At 41.5% G+C, this 22,841-nt stretch overlaps 1 protein-coding gene across 3 annotated transcripts in view; it reads left to right on the top strand.

Moving 5' to 3' along the window:
- Positions 1 to 22,841, top strand: part of LOC135200237 (G protein-coupled receptor kinase 2-like) — a 425,751-nt gene that overhangs the window by 373,111 nt on the left and 29,799 nt on the right. For all 3 annotated transcript variants that reach the window (XM_064228686.1, XM_064228685.1, XM_064228687.1), the window contains exon 9: positions 9,096 to 9,211. In XM_064228686.1, the coding sequence (XP_064084756.1) occupies positions 9,096 to 9,211 (116 nt within the window). The remainder of the gene's footprint in view (positions 1 to 9,095; positions 9,212 to 22,841) is intronic.

Here is a 22,841-nt window from a genome sequence, read left to right on the forward strand (position 1 = left end):
AGTCTCCTTGTATTTTAGTTCCCTCTAGCAATGCAGCAATAAATGATTCAGTTTACAAGGTCCCAGCTCACAGACACTGCCACTGTAAGCACTCAAAATGTCTTTCATCAGCATTGGCTTGCATTATGGCCACCACAAAAGTTTATGCACCTACCTCTGGTATTCCTGCTAAACAATATACTAAAGCACTATTCATAGATTGCAAAATAATTTGTCCATAATTTATGATACTGTTCTGGAGCCTTCCATAAATTGCAGGGTTGTTTGGGTACCAAAGTCTTATCAAACTCTCGTCGGGTAAACTCACCACATCAGACCTGAAATGAGAAATATTCCCCATTAATCCTAATGTTAGGGAAAACCTTAACATTGATTGTACCCACATAATATACAGTCAAACCTCTGTTTTCGTACTCCTCTCTTTATGTGCGTTTCGGTTTTCGATTTTTATATATACATATATATATATATGTATATATATATATATATATATATATATATATATATATATATATATATATATATATATATATATATATATATATATATATATATAAAATTTTGACTGTTTTCGTACACTCGGAAACGCTCCATCTGCGGCAAAGCATCCCTTCTTTCTTACCCCATTCTGCTTTTGTGTTCTGTTTTTGTGTAAAAAAGGGGAGAAACTACGTATAGAATTTTAGAAGGAACTCATAGCAAAGTGTTGCAGGAAGTTACCTGCCGATCTCAGTGAGAAAATGCCTACAACAAGCGCTGCTGTTAGTGAATTTAAGGCTAGCAGAGGCTGTTTTGAAAAATTCAGAAAACAAATGGGCATACATAATGTGCCTACTTCAGGGATTAAGGACATGTTTGCAAAGTGGTATGATATAAAAAAAATTTTATGGAGAATTATCATCCCAACAAAAGTAGTTGTAATCTGTGTCTCCAACATGGTTAATGACAATGTCATGTTTAACTTTAGGCAAATTTTAAAGGAACGCCAGAAACAAATGTCTCTGGATGGTTTTGTTGTGCGACAGGGGTCCAGTAACTCTCAAGCTGGTCCTAGTGCCATTAAAAAAACAAGGGGAAGCAACCTCAGATAGTACCAGTAATAAACGAAAGGAAGTAACTCCAGATAGGTCCTTGATACCTGAAAACCCTCTCTTCCTCCCTCTCCTCTCCTCTCCGTCTTCCATGCGCTGACAGGTGTTTTCCATAAAGGTAAGAGTGATGTTAAATGTTCATTTATTCATTTCATTAGTCATTTATATTTATCATTTTTTTCTGTATGTAAAACTTTATTCCCTATGAAATATTTTTTGGTAATATTTTTGGGGGTGTGGAACACATTAATCGTATTTACATTATTCCTTATGGGAATTATTGTTTCGGTTTTCATGGGAGGTTTTGGAACAGATTATGTACAAAAACCAAGGTTCCACTGTATCATGAAACTTAAGTATTATGTATATGTAACTATGAAGTGCAAAACAAACCGACTAATATGCAGCTACTGTATGCAGTGGAGATGGGTTGATATCAGTTCTAAGTTTAAAAATATGCATTTGATGGGGATATGTATGGCTCTCTTGACAGCTGAATGGTTCAGTCCCTGAAAGGCATCAGTCTGTATTGTCAGGTGTTCAAATCTTCTAAGTGCTGAATAGTTTTATTTTATATGAAACCTCTGCAAACTTGTTTTTGTACAAATGTTAATTGAGATGACCTAGCCAAGACAAAATTCATGACAATCTTGCAGCACCCCTAGGTATTCTCTGTGTCATGGCACCCCAGTTTGAGATCACTGCCGTAGAGGTACTGATTTGATAAATTTTTGGTGCAAAAATTCCAGTGTGTACCAACTATCATAACCTTTAGCCGGTGCTTGGGAGTAGACTTGAGTAATCAAAGATTATGAAATATGTAGAAATATATACATTAGTATGAAAATGTATTTAGTTTTCATGATTTAGTAAAGAAATACTGTTTGTGAGTAAATCCCTCAAGACGCTCTTGAGAATTACTGCCCACAAAGTCATCCAGAGAGGGAATGGAAGGAGGCAAACCTGTCATCCTGCACTAGGGGAATCTGAGTCTTAGCCACGAATTCTGGGACAAATTCGAAGGACACTGACCCCCAACCCCTGGTGTGTTTTGCGCATCATAGCTCAGGCCATGAGTCTCCCCCACTTTTCAAAGAAGCCAAGGTCAAGAGGAAAACCGTTTTGAGTGTCGAAGTTCCTGTCTGATGAATGACGTAAAGGTTCATGAGCTTTAGTGAAACCTCTCAGAACCAAGGAAACATCCCATGTTGGAGGCTTAAGCTCCCTTGGAGAACATGACTGCTCAAACCCTTTAAACAACAAGGAGAGTTCCCAGGATGAAGAGATGTCAGTGCCTCTAAGACATAACACTAAACTCGGAGCCACCCTGTCGCCTCTAATAGCAGAAACGGACAAGCCTTTCTCATCCCTAAGGAAGTCTTCTATGGGTTGAATAGAGGTTTTGAGTGGAGAAAAACCTCGTTTACAAGACCAATCACAGTAGATTGCCCATTTACCTTGGTAAACTTCTTCTATTGCACCCTTGTCCAGCATTTTCTGCACTTCCTCCTGGAGAGCTAAGAACTTCAGAGAATTCAGAGAATACACTTGCCTGAGCAAAGGTCTGTCCGAGAGCCCGGGGGGAGAAGTCGAACGGTAGTAGATACCCTACCCAAAGAACATCTACTATACTTCTCCGCCCCATAACTCTGCCACTTGGCCCACTGGCCCACCAGGTATCCCCCCACCCGTGGCAAAGGAGAGGGAGAGTCCTATCGATGACCCCCCTTATTTCTACCCCTAGGGCCCCTCCTTGGCCTGTAAGAGTGGGCCTGAAAGGGACGTTGGTCATCTGACGTAGTCTGAGACGACGAATGAGAGGGCCAAGCTAAAGCCGAACTTCTAGACAGCTTATAGGCAACGATCTCTGCAATTGTTGCTGAACAGGAGGAGGAGGAGGAGGGGGACTTCTCCAAGAATGAAACTCAGACTTGGAGACAGCCTGGTGCACCAACCTGTCCTTTGTGTCAGCTCGTGTCCTCCAGTTCAGTCTGAGGAAACAGGAACTGAGAATCCAACCCATTCCTGAGCGCCAACAAGGACTCAGGTCAACCGATCTTGCCATCTTGGACAACACTGCGTCTCCTCCGATCAGCAGAAGATTAACCCACAAATTGACTTAAAGATTAGCAAGATAAGAAAATGCCTTGTCCCCAGACAAACTGGCAAGAGAAGATGCACTCACCAACGCTTCTGCAGACCTGTCAGGTGCAATCTAGGCAATGGCCGTCGACCACAAGTCTAACCACGGCACTGTCTGGAACTTGGAGGCTGCCATAGACTCCGTTGCCAAAGCATCCTGTGGTGACAAGGACGGCGCCACCGACCTCACCTGCTCCAAAGTCAACCCTTGCTTGAGACGTATAACATCTGGGTTAAGATATCGAGGCAACAAGCAGACAGTTCGTAGCATAATACTTCCTATGCCTCATGAGTGGTGGAGGAAGCAACTTGGAAGAACCCCTTGACCGAAGAGATCAGTCCCACTCTGACACTGAGGCATTCACCTTCTGCAAGACTGACTGGACATGCCCCGATAAAGGGAGCTGAAAAGATGACTTAGGATCTTGCGTAGCCCCCAGCAAGGCTTCCAAGCAAGTAGGAGTGATAGACAACTGAGCCTGAGTCTACTCTCCAGATTGTTGAATCCACGAATGAGATCAATAACCTCAGTAAAAGAAGACAAAAACTCCTGTGTGTCTCCTTCCTCCTGCTCCAGCAATGGAGACCGACGACGAGAAGAAGATGCAGGTTTATTCAGCACATCTTTCTCGTGCAAACCAACTGCAGACCCAGCAGCCAAAGAACCGGGGGCACCAACCAACACAGATACCAAAGACCTGTCTGGACTGGAGCCGCGCTCCAACTCCTGCGACAAACCAGTCACAATACTAGGAACACTACTACGAACACTCGCAACAGGTGACTTACATACGTGTCCACGTAGGCGTCCATGTGAAGCAGACACGTACGTGCAATGGAGAAGCATCTCGAACTCTTGATACAGAACAAGAATTCCTCAGAGTTGAACCACAAACAGCATCATCGGGAGAGGAAGGCAAACACCCCAGCTGAACCACTTCCGCAGCCACAACTTTCGATCTTTTCACAGGTTCCTTAAGATCCTTACGACTACGAATAGGCACTGGAGCAGAAGCAGCAGACACATGACCAACATATGCACATACGTGTGAGGCCGCAACACACTCATGTCCCGAAGAAGAGAGCGATGCAGCAACAGCAGATTGCATAGGGGATGAATCCTTCCCATTAACACCACCTCCCCTCACACCACCGATGCCTTTGGCGAAGGAAGCAGAACCACAAGGAGCAGCAGATTAACACTATCACTATCAGGAACACAGATGTGCCGCTCTTCACTCGTTGACGAAGAAATAGCAAAGTCCTTAACCCTCCAACGCTTGGTACGCCGACACAATGGAGGGGAGGAAGACACCATTCCTTTCTTACACACCATCTTGATAGGGTGGGGGGGAACCATCTTGATAGGGGGGGGGAAAGGCGACACAACACGTTTGCTCACAGCCTTCCCAGCAGAGAAGCAAACCTATCCTCCAAAACAGTGTTCAATCTCTTAAGAACCGCCTGACATAAAGCCTCGGATGGATCCGCAAGAGGATCCAGATTACACGGATGGAAGAGGATACATCATGGATGGCAACAATGATGTCACAGGAGTAATCGATGACGACAGAGGAGCGAGGCAGCACAGCAGTCCTAACCAACAACACCAACTTAGCAGGGAGTGACGTCAAAACAGCGCTGGGAGACGTCACGGCCTCCCCCAATCCGAGATAGCAGCAGGCCTCACTGGCGGAGCGATAAGATGATACCCAGGCAGTGCACTACAAAATGACTGACCGTGGGCACCAAAGTAGAGGAGGTAGAACTAGGGAGGGCCGGGGGGAGCAGGAGCTTCCAAGGAATGCATCAGCAAACTCCAAGGAGGGTGAACCCCGTAGACCAGGCGACGCCCAGAGCGCCATCATTTTGGACGCCTCCGACTCTGAAACAGAAGAAACTGATGAAATAGCCTCCTCCCTCCCGGGAAGCAAATTAACCCCCGAAGGAGAGGGAGCGACATTGCACAGTAAATCATCCTGAAGACCTCCCAATACTTCCAACGATGAATTGATGGAAGAAAAGGAAGGAGACAGGAACACAAACTCTAGCATCATGGGGTGTGACTGTGGAAGAAGATGAAGCATCTGGGCGAAGAGATGAAAACCCTTCCCACAAAGGAAGAGTCAAAACTCTGCGATGCTCCCTCTTACTATAAAATAACCTCCACTGTGATTTAGGCCACTCACGACATTCCAGGCAGGGATTCATTATAGTACAGAAATTAGAACGACGCCTTCTGCATGTGGAATGGGGGTCCGTAGCCAAAGAAGCCAGGAAACAAGAACACAGGAAACCTTGAATCCCCAGGCATGTACGTTGGCTCGGCTGAGAAGATGCAGAGGAAGCCATAATAAACACATGCACAGACAAGCAAAAGAGCGAGCACGGGCAAAACAACCGGGTTGGACAGGATTGGGCAATCACGTCACTCACCCAGACGGTTAAGAAAAAGACTAAACGTGGTAGCGTGGGGTGCAGTCTTTGACCAGCTTTCACCTGATATTTACACGTGTTGCCAGACCTCACAGATTCCTTGCTTTACAATCTCTGATTCTTTAACTGGATCCAGCTAGGCACTAGAAAATTATCCTATTGTTAAAACCTCAGGTTTGTAGCTATGAAAAATACAAATTGTCTTAGAAAATTTGTCATTTTAATACATTACATACTACTATCTTATGGATACAACCATGTAGGCCTGTTTTAATTTAAACTTAGGTAGCTAACTGTAGGTAATTTTTATTAAACACTTGTTCCTTTTATTATTACTAGGGTGCCATTATGCAGGACCTACACATGACTGCATCAGCCCCTGAAGGAATAAAGGAGAATTTGGTTGATTGCTGGGCATATATGAAATATGCAGCATGTTTCTGGCAGCAAGTTTAAATGATGTATGAGCTAATTTTTAAACTGTCTCTAAGAGATAGGTTTCAATAGGAGTTAGGAGTTTTGAAGAAAGATAGGTTTCAATAGGAGTTAGCAGTTTTGAAGAAAGATTACTGTACATTGTTCCAGCAGAACTATGGCAGTGTGTTTCCATCCCTCTCGAAGCAGAATCGCCACTGGGGACAAAGGCAGTGGATTCTAGGAACTCCCACTTCAACTCCGATGGAGACAAGTCTTTCTTTGGGAGAGGTCACTGATACCTGACATGAAGTGGATATAGCCACTAAAATTTCCCTTCTGAATCCAGAAGCTCTATTTAACAGTCTTCTGATATTCATGAGAGAGATTCTTGGAGTGAGAATCTCACCTCTCCCATGTAGTAACCATGTATTGATTAGACACTGATGGGGTCTGCTTAACCCCAACTGCCTTGGCTCATCAGTTCATGCAGGCTTCCCTGATAGGAAATTCTGCTTGCTCTATTTTCTATATTGCCAGGCAGTGGTGATATAACTTATCTTGGTGCAGTCAGTTCATACATGCTTCCTTGGTAAGAAAATTCCACTTGTTTTACTTTCTATACTACCAGGCACTGATGATGCAACTGCTTTGGCTCATCAGTTCAGGCAGGCTTCCCTGATGGGGGAAATTCTGTAGGCAGTACTTTCAGAATTCCAGGAGATCATGAACAGTATCAAGGATGACCTTGCTACTGAGCTTCAGAATATCAAAGATGCTATCCATGATTCCCAAGAGGAATTCAGGGCTGTCCTGGATATGGAATCAGTTGTGATATGTAAAAATTTCTCATCCTTGAAACTAGAAGATAGAGCAGTTACAGTCTGCCCAGGCAGAGATGAGTTTTTTCATGGGAACTGGGTAATCAAAAACCCTAGCCCAAAAAGAAGTTGAATCAGTTGCCTAAAAAGTATAATAAGGCATAGCCTACTTACTCCCAGACCTCCTACTGGTAACAATAATAAGACCAGGTCGGAAACTAAAATCCCAAATTAGTGCAAGACCAGGTCACAAACTAAAATCTCAGATTAGAATGTAGTACGGGTACAAATATCTGTCCTCATAGTGATACTGATAACCCTTGCAAGACACCTCACACCTTCGTCTTAGGTTGGGAAGATACTCTGTCCATGGACCTGTTTGGTCTCTGACAAAACGGCCGACCTAACCCCACCATTTGTACAAGTAATAATACTTTCGGATGCCTTATTTACAGGTTGGGGAGGCCATTGGGAGGATTGTCAGTTAGGAGGAAGATGGTCACCTGTTCTGAGGAAGTGTCACATTGCTTTCCTTGGGCTGTTGGCTGACTTTCCATCTCAGAAAATTGAAACCTAAAAATATGCCCTACATATTGTTGGTCATAGACAATATGACTGCAATGTCTAATCAATAGGTTAGGTTCGTGCTGAGCTCCTCTGAAGTCTGTAATTGCTAACATGCTTCCACATCCAGAATGGACTGGTTTGTCACATGCAGTAAATGTCAATTTCCAATGTATGTGTCCTTGAACATGGACATTAAGGCAATACCAAAAGATATATTCCTACAAGACTGTAATGAATGGAGAATGCTACACCTTTTTCCTTCATTGTTCCACATTTCATAAGCTTTGAATAATTTAATTTCAACAAAAATGCTTACTTAGTGGCCTTGAATTAGCCAAACAGTCATTGGTTCACTATTTCTTCAACAACAGGCAAAAAAAATAGATTCCATTGCTGTCTATTGTTCTATCCCAGGAGGAGGAGAAATTGTTTATGCATCCTTCTTTCTGAGCCACGATCTTCACATGGATTTTTAAATCTTGTTTGTTGTGAAGATTATTTGCTTAACATTTAAGATCAAGCACCTTCATATTTCAGCAGTCATGCATTACAAGGTAGCAGTGGTGGAACCCTTGCCTTATAGTTTTGGAACTGATTCTATATAGAAATTGTTAATTCTGTTTTTAATCTTTTACGCTGCAAAAGTCATCTGCAAAGTTTCCTGTTATGTGGTGCCTGAATAAGGTTATTAGACTCCTGTCATCGCATCAGTTCATGGACCCAATACAACTACAAGTCATATTCTCTAAAAGGAAATCTCCTTGACTACTCTGGACTCAGGAGCTCAGATAAGCCTACTGGGCTCTTTTAGAGAAGGACAACATTTCACCACTCATACCTCTAGTTGTCATTTACTGTTGTCTCCTGGCCTCTCATTCCTGGTCAAGAATGAGGACTTTTTCAAAGTGAAAATCCCCTTTTCTGATAAGGGAACTCAGTATTTCATATAAAATACCTGGACCTCCTCAGATTCACGGGGGATGCGTACTAGACCCCACCTCAAATAGTTGGAACCCCTATAAAAACGCTTAAAATTACCTATTTTGTTACTTAAATCCAAGAAAACCCCACTACTAATTCTACTTCCTAATCATTCTTTCATCCTAATTCTTCCTTGGATAAGTGTTGTTATTATTAAATAATTTAACCAGACCACTGATCTCTCTTATTGAGTTATTTTGAGGGCTTTCTTTGATCAACCCAGCTTTCTTCTTCATGATGATAGTGGATTTCACACCATCACTAATTCTTTAGCAACATGTGGTAGACTGAGAGAAAGTCTGAATTCAAAATTTGGAATATGGTCTCTGCATTAATGCGATTACCATCTTAAATTTGAAACACCATATGGTAACACTGTAGCTCAGGGAAACAACTATTATGAGTTTTATTCTCCCAAATCTTTCATCTCTCATCCATTCTACTTCTGTCTATGAGATACGACTAAGAGTTGGTAGATATTAGAAACTGTAAATGTAATCAAATACATTAGTGATGGGTTAATGTACAAAAACTTATTTTGTTTGCAATAGGCATTTTAGGAAAATGTTAAGCAAGTACTATATTAATTTCCAAGTCATGTTATTTGTATCCTGTGTATGATATTACTCCCTTTATTTTGCAGCCCCCGAGGTTATTGACAATGAGAAATATACATTTTCTCCAGATTGGTTTAGTTTCGGTTGTCTCATTTATGAAATGATTGAAGGTCAGGCACCATTCAGAGCTCGAAAAGAAAAGGTACAGTATGTTGTTTTTCCTTTGATTTTGTGTATTTTTTTTATGTAGTTTTCATTTTATTCATTAAAAACTCATTTATTGTAAATAGCCAAATGCCATGCATTGGCTCTCCAGCAATAGTACTACCATGTTCAGACCTGAAGGGTAAAGGACCCACTGCACATGCTTAAACTGCTTTCCCACAAAGCATTATATCCATACCCCACAGTTATGTGCAGACATATTCTGAGGTTTTTTCTGGATTTAGTCATTCATTCATTTGTCGCCTTTTGTACTTCTAAGAAGGTTTTTAAAGTGTTTCATTTTTCTCTTTAAATCTCCAGCTGAAAGCCCTTATGGACAGAGTCAACAGACTATAAAATCAAGAGGGCTTCAAAGGGAAATCAGCCTAGAAAGAGAGATAAGTTATAGGAAATGGTGATAAGTAACTAAATAGGAAATGGAAGATAAAGTAAATACGCCTGAATTTTGGAGACAGCAGTAGCATTTGGAGATCAGAGGACTTCCCTGCTTTAGGCAAACTATTCCACATTTTAGTTGTAGCCAAAATAAAACTCCTAGTAAACTGAATAATATGAAATCTGATACAAGAAAGCAACACACTTGTTTGTAGCAGCAACCTACCTGGTGTTGTAAGCCAAGACAACTAGTTCAGATGAAAAAGAGTGCAGAGAATGTTGTCTTTGTAGCAGGTTTTTATGCAACAGACATAATTAACTCACTTTACATCAATGCTAAGTTTAATGTTTAAGAGTCTTAGATGAGATTCAGGACCTGAAAACCACACTGAAGAACATTAGTATTGCAAACAAGGAAGAAGTTGAAACACTTACATGATTAAGATAGCTTCGTCACAAAACATTTCTGCAAGAAAGCAATTTTTTGAGAAACAGCAGAAGCATTATTTCACATATGTTTCTCAAAAGTCAAATTCTTATCAAAAGTTATACTCTAAATCTTTAGAGTCCCTGACTTTTAAAATAGATTCAGGTAGGCACTAGTTATGTAAAGGTTAGGTTCTTGCATGTATGTTGTAAGCTGAATTTTGACATAACTGTTTACAATTCAGTACTTTTCAGGTATGTACAGGCTATCCCACATCCTAATTCCTTCTACCTACAGCGTACTATAGTTTTATCGCCAGAATATATTTTCATACAGTAACTTTCTTGTCAGTTTGACAATAATGCATTATATTCATATGTAATTTCTCATTTTACTTTGTGTTCCCTTATCATGAATTGGATTTACTGATCTTTGCTTCATTCATATTTTGTTGTAGACAAGACTCATGGTATGTTATTTTAAGAAATTTATTAAACCATTTCCTTATGAGTTTTACGCTCTTGACAATTTTCAAGGTAGACCACTTAATTTTATTACATTTTGCAGCTGAATAATGTTTTTACACTGTGGCATAAAAAATCCACCAAAATAACTTTTATGTAGGATGAATAATGGGAAGAAATTATGAGATAGGAAAACATTCTCAATGAGATAGGAAAACATTCTCACTTTTTCCCCCCAATGAAAATTTAAAAAAAAATAAAAATCTTTTGCCATAAAGTCTTAAATTTTTATCCATAGCACACCCAGGTAAATTACCTAGTTATTGCCAAGCAGAAAGTTATAATAATAGAAAGGAAAATATGAAATAATGAATGACAAACTCCTTATACCTTTTTTTTTTTTTTTTTTTTTTTTTCTCAAAGATGCATAGCTCTGATAATGTTCAAGTTAGACTGCTCAATTTTTTTTACAGTAGCATAAAAGAGCCCCCCAAAGTAACTTTATCTAGGTGATTAGTGAGTAGAAATTAAGTGAAAACTACTTTCCCCCCAAAAAAAAGTAATTATCAAAAAAGGGTAGAAAATTTTGGCGTCAGATATTAGACATTTTTAACAGGTCCAACCTCCCCCCTCACTTCAGGGATTTTTAACAGTTAATGGATGGATACCATTATAAGAGTACTGATAACAGGTTTTTAGTGGTGGACAGACAGATTCACTCTGGTGAGCATTTTATGCACCATACGACTTGGCTAGATCAAGTGGCTGGGTGTTTCCATTACTTCAGTGGGCTATAAATGTCTCATGGCAATTGAAGTCTCGGGTCCCTCTACCCAAATGCCATAAGGGCATTTCATGAGGTTATTTGTGTTCTTCATACAATGGAGTTCTGAAGAAAGAATCCCAATAGATGAGAAGCTGCTAGTTATACCTGAGGCTGAATAAAATGAATAATGTACAATCAAGTATTGCGCACATTTTAAACCCAACTTTGTTCATTTACAAGGAAAATTATCTCCAAATTACATCTTTAATTTACAAGAAATCTATCTCCGAATTACATCTCTTCTAGCAGCTAGTGGCAATGAAGATATCAATAGCACTCAGTCAGCCAAGATTTTGAGAATGTAAACCATATCAAATGCAAATGGTGCATGATGACAATGTGTATGTTCTGTAATACGTTTAACTTGCCAACGATCATTTTCTCTAAAAAAAATATTTAGGTTTATGCATAGAGTTTTCGGTTTTTAGAATTACGGATAGAGATCGTACAGTAATTATCCACAGTATTTACTCTAATTACAGTTATTTTGTTCGCTAGTGATTCACTTGAATTACCTACTGTTTTTACCATTACTACATTGTTTACGGTGTCGATAGTTGTGAGGGTAGTTAACTATTAACACAACTATCGACACTTCAAGGGTTAGCCTATCATTAAAAATCTCTGCAGGGTCTAAGGTTTGATTTCAATACTTGCCATATAAGATGACACCCCCCCCCCCATTTTGGGGGAGATTTTTCAAGGTTAAAAGATTGCCTTATACGCCGGCATATAAGGTAATCCCAGACAGTTGCAGGCCATGGTCCCGACTCAGTGGCATTGTGGTTTGACTTTGGAGTGGCCAGCTTGCCCTAGCCAAGGAGTCTTCCCTAAATATACTAGAAACAAAAGGTGTAGTATCATTTATGTTAGATATATGAAGAAGTAAGAATATATAAAGAATATCCCAAACTATTCATTTCTAGTGTAGGCAAAGGAAAGTGATCATATGAGTGAGAGATCCAACATTGGACAGAGTGGCCAGTCCTGGAAGGATCCTTTTATCTCAATGGTAGTAGTCGACCTACCAACTACATATTACTTCTTAGTTCTATCCTCCTTTACCTGCACTCTTCATGGTTCATGTTGTCATGAAAGACTGATACCTAGTGGGAGAGCAGTGTGTGATAAGGGAATGCCCAGCAGTTCCTTCATCTTTCAGGATTAGGAAGTTTGTTCAGCTGGAGAGATGCTGCAGGGAATAAGGCTATTTATGGTAATGTGTTAGTATGAAAAATATGTTTTAAATAATGTATTTCTCAGTGTATGAAGTATGGAACCCTCAGATATTGACCATTATGGACCACAAGACAGTTTTGCTATACAATTTTATTCATATATTTATATACAGTGGTACCTCGAGATACGAAATTAATCCGTTCCGAGGCGGCCTTCGTATTATGAGGTTTTCGTATCTTGGAACACATTTTACATGTAAAATGGCTAATCCGTTCCAAGCCCTCCAAAAACACCCCAGTAAATTATATTTCCAGGCCTAAAACACATGTTCAAGGGTTACAACGCCGATCCGACGGAAGAAATATGACTCCAAAAAGGCAAAATACTGTACATACTTGAGTAATATTCAACTGTATGTAATGGCCAACCCCATTTTCTGGGCTCAGCCGTGTCGCTCCCGTGAAATATGTCTGCTTTAGCACTATTTTTAGTAAAATATTGCTATAATACCAGAGAACTGCTAAATTGGACATGTCAGAAGCCTCTGACTCGCTCACCTATATAAAAGGTGTCGGTATAAAACTGGGGCGAGTGTTAAACACTACCACAGCAACCCCTCCAATTAGCCTTTTCCTCATCAAAAGACCCTAAATACGGGGAGCCGACCCATAGGTCACACCTAGCTACCCCGTTGAAGGCGGCTGTGACGTCATACTTTTCGATAGCCATTCCGTGTTCGCACGTTCGAATATTACTATTTGTTCTTTTATTTTTATTCTGGTTACGGATCGTCATCTACCTCTTCACCCAAGTTAAGTACTGGTTCCGCCCTTTTTCAATATTTAGGGAGTGAATTTGCCTACGTCGTTTTGCCTTTATTTAGGATTTTATTAGGCGTCACTTTTAAATAGGGGGCGGGCGGCAAGTCGCCTTTACGGCTTACCCTTGAATTGTACCGATTTACGCTTGAATTGTACCGACTTCGAGTAGTCTTCCTCTCTGCTTGTAACATGTGATATTTCAGTACATGTATGTATGTATATATGTATATATATATATGTATGTATATATTTATTTATTTATTCTTGGGTGGCAGTTTTTAGTCGATCCGATTTCCATTTATGTTTTGTTATTTTCATTATTTTCACGGGGGTCTTCCTTCGAGCACGTTTCTTTGTTTCGTGCTTCGCCGTTTATCCACCGTCCTATTTCATTCAAGAATTTTCCCTTTTTTCTTTTCGTCAGCTTGCCGTTTCTTATCGTTTTGTCAGTAAGCAAGTAGTTTTTCCCCTTTTGCGCCCACTGTTTTTCGAGTGGCCTTCATTGCGGTTTTATTTTATATTTTACGACAGTTTATTTTCATTTCCCCCGTGTTAAAGCATGATTTTCTTTTAGCTTTAAGTAATTGATTTTATTTTGTCTATGTATTTTTTGGATGTTAGGTCGGTTAGCCTACATAGGCTATGCCTGCGTTTTCCTCGTAATCTTTTATTTGCGAGGATACGCTGATCACGTGATCGTCACCCCATCAGCCCTCCTTCCCTCCCCTCACGTGGGGCCCCCAGTAGTTGGGTGCTCCTCTCGCCTCGGTTGTCGCTGACAGCCGTTCCCATCAGCAGATGGGGGGGGGGGGGTGTATAGGGTCCTCCAGGACCTTAGGTTGGTGGGTGTCGCTTCTCAGCCGACCGCCTCCGGAGTTGTTGATTGCTTTGCGTATTCAGCCTCGGCTTCCGTGGATTTGTTGCACTCTGCTTCTTTCAGCTTCCGGAGCTTACATCCATCCGCCTAAAACATTCCCTCTCCGCATAAGGCGGATTTAGATTCAGGCCTCTCCGGTAGTCGTTGAGGGCTATGTTTACGGAAGTTTCTCTTCCGTAGGCGGAGATATTATATTTGTTATTTTATTTCTCCCTTTTATTTTTATTTTCTTTTCTTTTTTGCCACGGAACTTGCGAGTTCATGTGGCCGTCCCGGGTTACTTCGTGTACCCCCCACTCCGGGTCATACAGCTCTGGGTGGTTTTAATTATTATAGTCCCCGGGACGTAAATATATGAATATATATATACATATATATATATATATATTATTTTCCTTTCTTTTGCCACGAACTTGCGAGTTCATGTGGCCGTCCCGGGTTACTTCGTGTACCCCCCACTCCGGGTCATACAGCTCCGGGTGGTTTTAATTATTATAGTCCCCGGACGTAAATATATGAATATATATATATATATATATATATATATTATATCAGTTCGGCATGCTCCGGCATATGACATTATTATCATAATAATCCTATAAGTTTGTGCAATTGTTCTCATATATTATTGCACTTACAGGCCACTCAGTGTCTGGTTGCCGATCTACAGGATCTGTGCAACTATGATGTTTGCCGGAACCATGCCCCGTGCGCAGTATTGCTTACCGGTTCGTAGTCTGGCATCACGTAAACGGCTTTGCCTGCTACGACTTGTACAACAGGTTACTGTTCGATAAGTTACCGCACTGCTTGTTCTATACATATTGTGATGGAATTATATTACACTACTTGGGTTAGTGTTAAAAAAAAAAAATAAAAAAAAAAAAATAATAAAATAAACAAAACAATAATAATAATAATAATAATAAATAAATAAATAGATAACTAAATAAACAATTAAAATAAAATAAATAACTAAATAATAATCAAATAAATTACTATAGTAAATAAATAAATAATTAAAATTTCTGTAAATTAAATTACATTAATTAATCAACATATGTAAGCATAATGTTCAAAGATTTTACTCGAAATTGACACATTCCTTGTATTACAGACAGAGCAGTCTGTTAAGCATGCTGCACTCTCCACCTTCAAGGTCTGGGTTGGAGGTTTTGGACAGAACGTAGGGGTAGCTAAGCCTTTTTATGCTACCTCAAGATATGGCAGCCTCCCCAGCCGGGAAAGCTGCCGGATACGTTGACCCAAAAGTCGCAGCACCAATTATCAAATAAATTCAAGATTCAGTTATGGAACAGCAAGAGGCAGAATTGCCAGACCTTGGTTTGGAAGAAGTCTCACTTGAACTAGTGAGGATTTGCCCATTACACTAGATATGGTTACAGGTAACAGTGTTAATGAGGCTAGCCTAGTTGGTCACCGGGGTCTTTCCTCGAGTGACTCTGATTCTTCCTCTCCCTTTACTCCAAATTCCTTCATGGGTTTCACAGGAGGTTTGCCCCCTCCCAGGTCGCATTCCTTCTCTGTGATTCCTAGATTAAAGAGAAAACCTTCGGGTAAAACCTTGCTTAAAAGCCAATCAGACACAAAGCCAAGGCCTGGGCAGGTGCCAGAGGTTCATACACATATTAAACCTAGGATGAGATCCAAGGCCTCAAGGAGAGAACTCTTCCCATTGCCCCTCAAGTCCCATCCCTGCAACGTCTAGAGGTCGGATACCTCATAAGGTACCGTAGGGAGGGCTGGAAGGTTCCCCTTTAGTCGGTAAAGACCTGTTCAACACGAATATTTTAAATCAGGCCAGTAGTCTTGCTAGCTTAGTCAGTTCAGTCGCAGCAAGGTTTGAAAGGGTGTTTTTAAACGTTTACGTGCACAGGACTCCCTGATTGCAGGTCTCAGACAGGAGTCGGCAGTTCCGGCACCTCCTAGTAATTTGGTGCAAGGTCAGAGCATGCCTGACGGTCCACGTTTCCCTCCGTTCCACCCTGGTGATTTTTGGAGGGTAGTGAACTTCGCTCCGTTTGTCAGCGGGATGTTGACTGTAGAAGGTTGTGGTACACATAGACTCGAGGATTTCGAGTTATTTCCCGAAAGGTTATGGCCACCATTTATAGCTTATGTTAGGCTTATGGAGGCAGCTTCGATTAGAAAGGACAAGGTCTCCAAGGGACTGTTATCCTTTCTAGCAATCAGGCTCATCAAGTATAGATATGGAGCCTAGAAGTGGATCTGCTCAAATACTAAGGTAACAACATGACGGGAACTCCTTACCTTTTACATCAAAGTAGCAGGATTTACCCTTCAGGCAGTGACTCGGGAAGAGCCCCAGCTTAGCGAGACAGATTCCACATCATTGCTACCCCCAAGGTAGAGAGAGTTTGTGGGAAGTTTGCTGGCTACATTCTCGGCAGGCAAGCTTAAGCCAAACTGTGCAATCAACTTGTTTAGTGAGCGCCTCTGTCAGACGCACTGATCCAAGCCGGATTTGATGCTAGGACACGTCTTGCAAGGTCTCTTAACTCTCTAGTGGATGACGGAGACGGCGGTTCTGGAGTATGCTCATGAAACCGCTGTATAAGGTCATTGCGGAGGTAGCTTACTTTTAAGCATGCAATGGTGCCTCGTACGGCTTTGCGGTTACTAAGAGAAATGGCAAAGAAGCATGTTCTATCCGAGGCTACGATCAGGCACGAACCCAACAGCTTCTGGCTTCCTCAATCTGGGGTGCAGATCTCTTCCAGCTTCGGCAGTAAACGAGGTTCAGAATGAGGCATCACATTTTAATCAAGCATCAGATTGCGTTGGGGCATTCCTTTCAAAAGGATATTAAGAGTCTTCTTCCTCCAGTTTTAGGACTAGGAAAAGTCAAAGAAGGTACCAACCTTTCCAAGTTCCGCAACAGCACCCTGTGCTATAAGCTGTACTAATTCAGCAAGTTCCCCAACCTTCATCTTCTAAGACTCAGCCTCGGCAACAGCCTCAATTTGTCTCCCTTTCGCCGTCGGCTAGCCAACAGGTTCCCCCTTTCGTCAGAGTGGAGGAACCGGAGCCCAAGGGCGAGCTAGAGGTGTATGGTCAGGAAAAGAACCCGACCCTCATCATCTCAATGAAGTTCCTCAAATAGGAGGCAGGCTGTATCTCTTTTAACATCGTTGGGAGTTCAGCAGCTGGGCGGAAAACATAGTATCTATCTATCAGCATCCAACCCAAGGGTTGATGGATTACCCCAGGGACCTTCTCCAGAAGGGAGCAGTCTCCAGGACACAGAACTTAAAATTCAAAGTCGTCTATTCAGTGTCCCAAGAAAGACCGACCAAAGGAGGGTGATCTTAGACTTGTCCCGTTTAAACTTGTACATTCCTTGCGACAAGTTCTAAAGGCTGACCATCTCTCAGGTAAGGGCCTTACTTCCCCGTGGGGGCGTCACCACCTCTATAGGTCTTACAGACGCCTATTATCATGTCCCGACGGCTCAGCACTCCCATCCATTCCTGGGCTTCAAACTTTTAAGTAAAAGAAGCTTATTCCTTCAAGGTGCCCTTCAAGATGCCCTTTGGGCTGAATATAGCCCCAAGGGTTTTCACGGAACTGGCGGAGGTAGTGGTGCAGGAGCTAAGGTCTCAGGTTTTATTGGTAGTGGCGTACCTAAACGACTGGCTAATCTGGGAGATGGTCAAAGACAAGTTTAGGAAAGCCATGGACGGGGTCATATCTTTCCTGGAATATATAGGGTTCAAGATCAACAGGACCAAGTCCTGATTGGCCCCAGAATCCAAGTTCCAGTGGCTAGGTTTCCATTGGGGCTTGGATTCACACAACCTTTCCATTCCATCAGGGAAGGGGATGCCAAGGTAACAAGCCAATTCTTAAAATGCAAAAAGGCTTCGAGAAGGAATCAGGAGACGATCCTAGGCTCGCTCCAATTTGCGTCAGTCACAGACGTTCTGTTGAAAGCCAAGCTCAAGGACATCAATCGAGTTTGACGTTCAAGGCCAATGCCAAGTGTCGCGACAAGTTCGGCCGGGTACCTCTGATTCCCAAGGAACGTCTACGTCCATGGGCAATAGCCGAAAACCTAGCCAAAGAGTTACAGTTGCAGTTCCCTCCCCCGTCCCTACTGATGCATACAGTCGCATCACTATCAGGTGGGAGGTTATTCACAGCACGACAAGGTTCAGGGAACTTGGTCACCTCAGTTCCAAAAGCTTCACATCAACATCCTGGAAGCTATGGCAGTGTTTCTGACCTTAAAGAAGCTCCGTCCTCCGGAGGAGACTCATATCAGATTGGCTCTCGACAGTGCAGTAGTGATACATGGTATAAACAGAGGTGGTCCAAGTCAAGTCATGTGAACCACAGGGTGATAGCAATTTTTTCTCTAACTGACAAGAACACCTGGCATCTATCGCTACCCATCTGGCAGGAGTCCACAATGTAGTAGCAGACGCATTGTCCCGGTCAGTCCCCCTGGAGCCAGAATGGTCACTGGACCAGGAATCCTTCGAGAGGGTTTGTAGGAGAGTACCGGGTCTGAAAGTAGATATGTTCGCTACAGGGGCAAACCACAAGCTGCCTTGTTACGTAGCCCAAAGTATGGACCCTCTAGCATACGCTACGGACGCCCTGAGTATAGATTGGAACCAGTGGAGGGAGGTTTATTTATTCCCTCCAGTGAACCCTCTCCTGAAGGTGTTGCACAAGTTGAAATCCTTCAAAGGTCAGGTGGCTCTCATAGCTCCTTACTGGCCCAAGAACAATTGGTTTCTCCTTCTCCTAGAACTAGGTCTTCATCCTCACCCTCTCCCGGGCTTGAGGCTGACGCAACAAGTTCAAACGGTGACTGTGTTCGATTCCTCAGGTCTTCACAAAACCCTATCTTTATGGATTTCATGAAGTTTGCAGGTAGGAGGGTAGGGGACATTGATCCACAGAAACATTCTGTTCTTGGAGTCAGACAAAAGAGAATCTACACTTCGCCAGTATGATTCAGCAGTTAAACAATTGCCTACATTTTCTCAGGAAATCAATGTCAAAGTAATGACAATGAACGTGACTATAACATTCTTCAGGCCTTTATTCGAACAAGGCTTGGCAGTTGCCACAATAACAACCACTAAGTCAGCTCCGAAAAAGATTTTCTTCTCGGGTTTTGGTATAAATCTAACTGAGTCTTATTTCACCTCAATCCCAAGGGCTTGTGCACGCCTGCGGCCCATTCAAAGGCAGCCGTCGTCAGTGTCATGGTTTCTTAACGATGGTCTCAGGTTAGACTCTAAAACAGACAACTTCAAATGTGATTGCCAAACCCTTTTGCGTAAGGCACTGTTTTTATTAAGTCTGGCTTCAGGTGCCAGAACATCGGAGATGTCATCTTTATCTAGTGGCCAAGGGCATATAGAATTCCTTCCCTCGGGTTACGTGTTGCTTTCACCAAATAATTATTTTATGGCTAAGAATGAGAAAACCCTTTGGAAGGTTGTTCCGCTTCCTCCGCAACATCCATCTTTATGTACTGTTAAAACCCTAAGGACTATTTATCTTAGCACATCTTACCTTTTCCGAAGGCCCCCCCCCCCCCCCCCCCCCCCCCCCCCCCCCCCCCCCCCCCACCCCCCCCCCCCCCCCCCCCCCCCTCCTTTTCATGTGGGGCGGTGGTGGTACCATATCCCACTAAAGGGCATTACGCAGCAGTTTTTGTATTTTACCAAGGAAGTCAGCCCAGGGTCCGTTCCCAAAGCGCGTGCTATTCGGGCTATAACAACTTCTGTAAATTTCTTCAAATATATGAACTTTGATGATCTGAAGAAATATACTGGTCGGCAGTCGCACTGGGTTTTCCAAAGCTTTACCTTAAGTCCTTGGAGGATCTTAAATATCAGGCAATAGCTGTAGGAGGTCAGTGTCTCCTTGCAACATCAATATAGTACTGTCCTTGTGTCATATGAATATTTTCCATTATGCCAGTTTAGTATAACATCCTACCTATCGCAGCAAATCTCTTTGCTATTTCACTTGGTCTATGGTGTTAGTTTATACAATTTAATATTCTGTTTCATTTCAGAGTGATGTAGCTTGGTGTTTCTCTGGTACAATTTCACGGGAGCGACACGGCTGAGCCCCAGAAAAGGGATTTTGACGTAGGAAAAATCTATTTCTGGGCGAGGAAGCCGTGTCGCCCAGAAATCCCCCCCTTTTTTGGTTTTTTCCCTCCCCATTGCAGGCACCAAGCTTCATTGCTATCGATAAGTATGACGTCACAGCCGCCTTCAACGGGGTAGCTAGGTGTGACCTATGGGTCGGCTCCCCGTATTTAGGGTCTTTTGATGAGGAAAAGGCTAATTGGAGGGGTTGCTGTGGTAGTGTTTAACACTCGCCCCAGTTTTATACCGACACCTTTTATATAGGTGAAGCGAGTCAGAGGCTTCTGACATGTCCAATTAGCAGTTCTCTGGTATTATAGCAATATTTTACTAGAAATAGTGCTAAAGCAGACATATTTCACTGGGCGACACGGCTTCCTCGCCCAGAAATAGATTTTTCCTACGTCAAAATCCCTTTTTACTGCATATATTAGGACTTTAGCATATGTCCTTAGCAATAAGCCTAGCCTATGTTAGCGGTTTGATACTGTAGCCTAGTCATGTGATTCTGACATCTAAACCTAAGAGCTAAAAGCTGAGAATATGCCAATAAAATGTATAAATAATCATATGTACTCATTTCAAATAATTATTAATTAATCATTATCTATAATACACAAACAAACAAACCTTCCAATCGATTGTTTACGTTCAGCTCTTACCCGTCTTACGAGTATCAAACGAGCGCCAAGCAATCATTTTTCCTAGCACACAGTAAGCCATAAATTGTCATTAATATCTCTCATCAACTAATGAAACTACCAAACAGTATAATAACCATTCATTTCTATTCTTTATTCTATCTTTACCTAATGGAGATACCGAGTTACTGACAGCTATGATGAAACATACATATACGTAACGTAATAATAAAACAGAAGAATTCTAAAAAATACGTATTTGTTGGCAGTCTGATTTATTTTATATTTTATGATATCTAATTCACAATTTTTTTATTAAATGTATTGCATGTACTCATTTCAAATAATTATTAAGTAACCATTAACTATAATAAACAAAAAAAAAAAAAAAAAAGCTTCCAAACGTCTGTTTACATCTAGCACTTACGAGTATCGAACGATCGACAAGCAATTAATTTACACAGTAAGCCATAAATTTTCATTATCTCTCTTCAACTACTGAAACTACCAAACAGTATAATAACCATTCATTCCTATTCTTTATTCTATCTTTACCTAATGTTTTTTTTTTTTTTATTAAATGTATTGCATGAATAAGTTTTTCAATTTACAGCATCCTTTTACCAATAGAATACTTAAAGCACAAGGGGTAGATGCTGACCAATAGGAGAGCAGGACCTTATGGGGTGACTAGAATCAGGAACCAATGGGAGAGCAGGAGGATGGTGGCGAGTTTACTCAGTTGGCGGCGCGGGAGTATTAAAATTGTTCTCGGTGGTCCGGGACTTTACAGCAACAACCTTTCGTATCTTGAAAACTTTTCGTATGTAGAGCAGTAAAATTTTTTGTATTGGCTTTCGTATCTCGAGTGTTTCGTAAGTAGAGCCTTTCGTATCTCGAGGTACTACTGTATATATAATATATATATATATATATATATATATATGTGTGTGTGTGTATGTATGTATGTATTGTATATATATATATATATATATATATATATATATATAATATATAGGTATATATTATATATATATATATATATATATATCTATATAGTATATATATTACAATATATACATATATATATATAATATATATATATATATACAGTAGTACCTCGAGATACGAAAGGCTCAACTTACGAAAAACTCGAGATACGAAAGCTAACACGAAAAATTTTACTGCTCTACATACGAAAAGTTTTCAAGATACGAAAGGTTTCTGAAAGTCCGAGATTCGCCCCATAACAATTTTGAAACTCGCGCCGCACGCCGCCATCTTAGTTATAGTAGACTCGCCACCATCCTCCTGCTCCCATTGGTTCCTGATGCTAGCCAAGCCATGAGATCCTTCTCTCTTAATTGGACAGCATCCCTCCCATCATGCATCTTCTATACGTACATGTTGGCGTGCCTTAGCTCAGCCACTCCGCACCCGAAACTTTACCGTACGCAATCGGCATTCGTTCGCTCCAACGATTTCGTTTAGTAACGTAAATTCGTTAGTGATTTCGTTGCAGTACATATTATCGTGTTGTGCGAAGACTGTATTGTGTAACTTTACGTAAATTAACGTAGTCATGGGTCCCAAGAAAGTTGAAATTCACGGAAAGAAGCGCATGCTGTCTTTGGAGACAAAGATGGAGATCATAAAGAAGTACGAAGCTGGTATGGGTTTGAGTGTGATCGCAAAGGTATACGGCTGTAATCCGTCGACAATAGGCACCATCCTTAAACAGAAGGATGCCATCAAAGCAACTACACCATCGAAGGGCATCACTATTTTGTCCAGCAAGAGGAGCCATGTGCACGACGAGATGGAACAGCTGCTCCT

The sequence above is a fragment of the Macrobrachium nipponense genome, chromosome 26, assembly GCF_015104395.2.
Source record: "Macrobrachium nipponense isolate FS-2020 chromosome 26, ASM1510439v2, whole genome shotgun sequence".
Lineage (NCBI taxonomy): Eukaryota > Metazoa > Arthropoda > Malacostraca > Decapoda > Palaemonidae > Macrobrachium > Macrobrachium nipponense.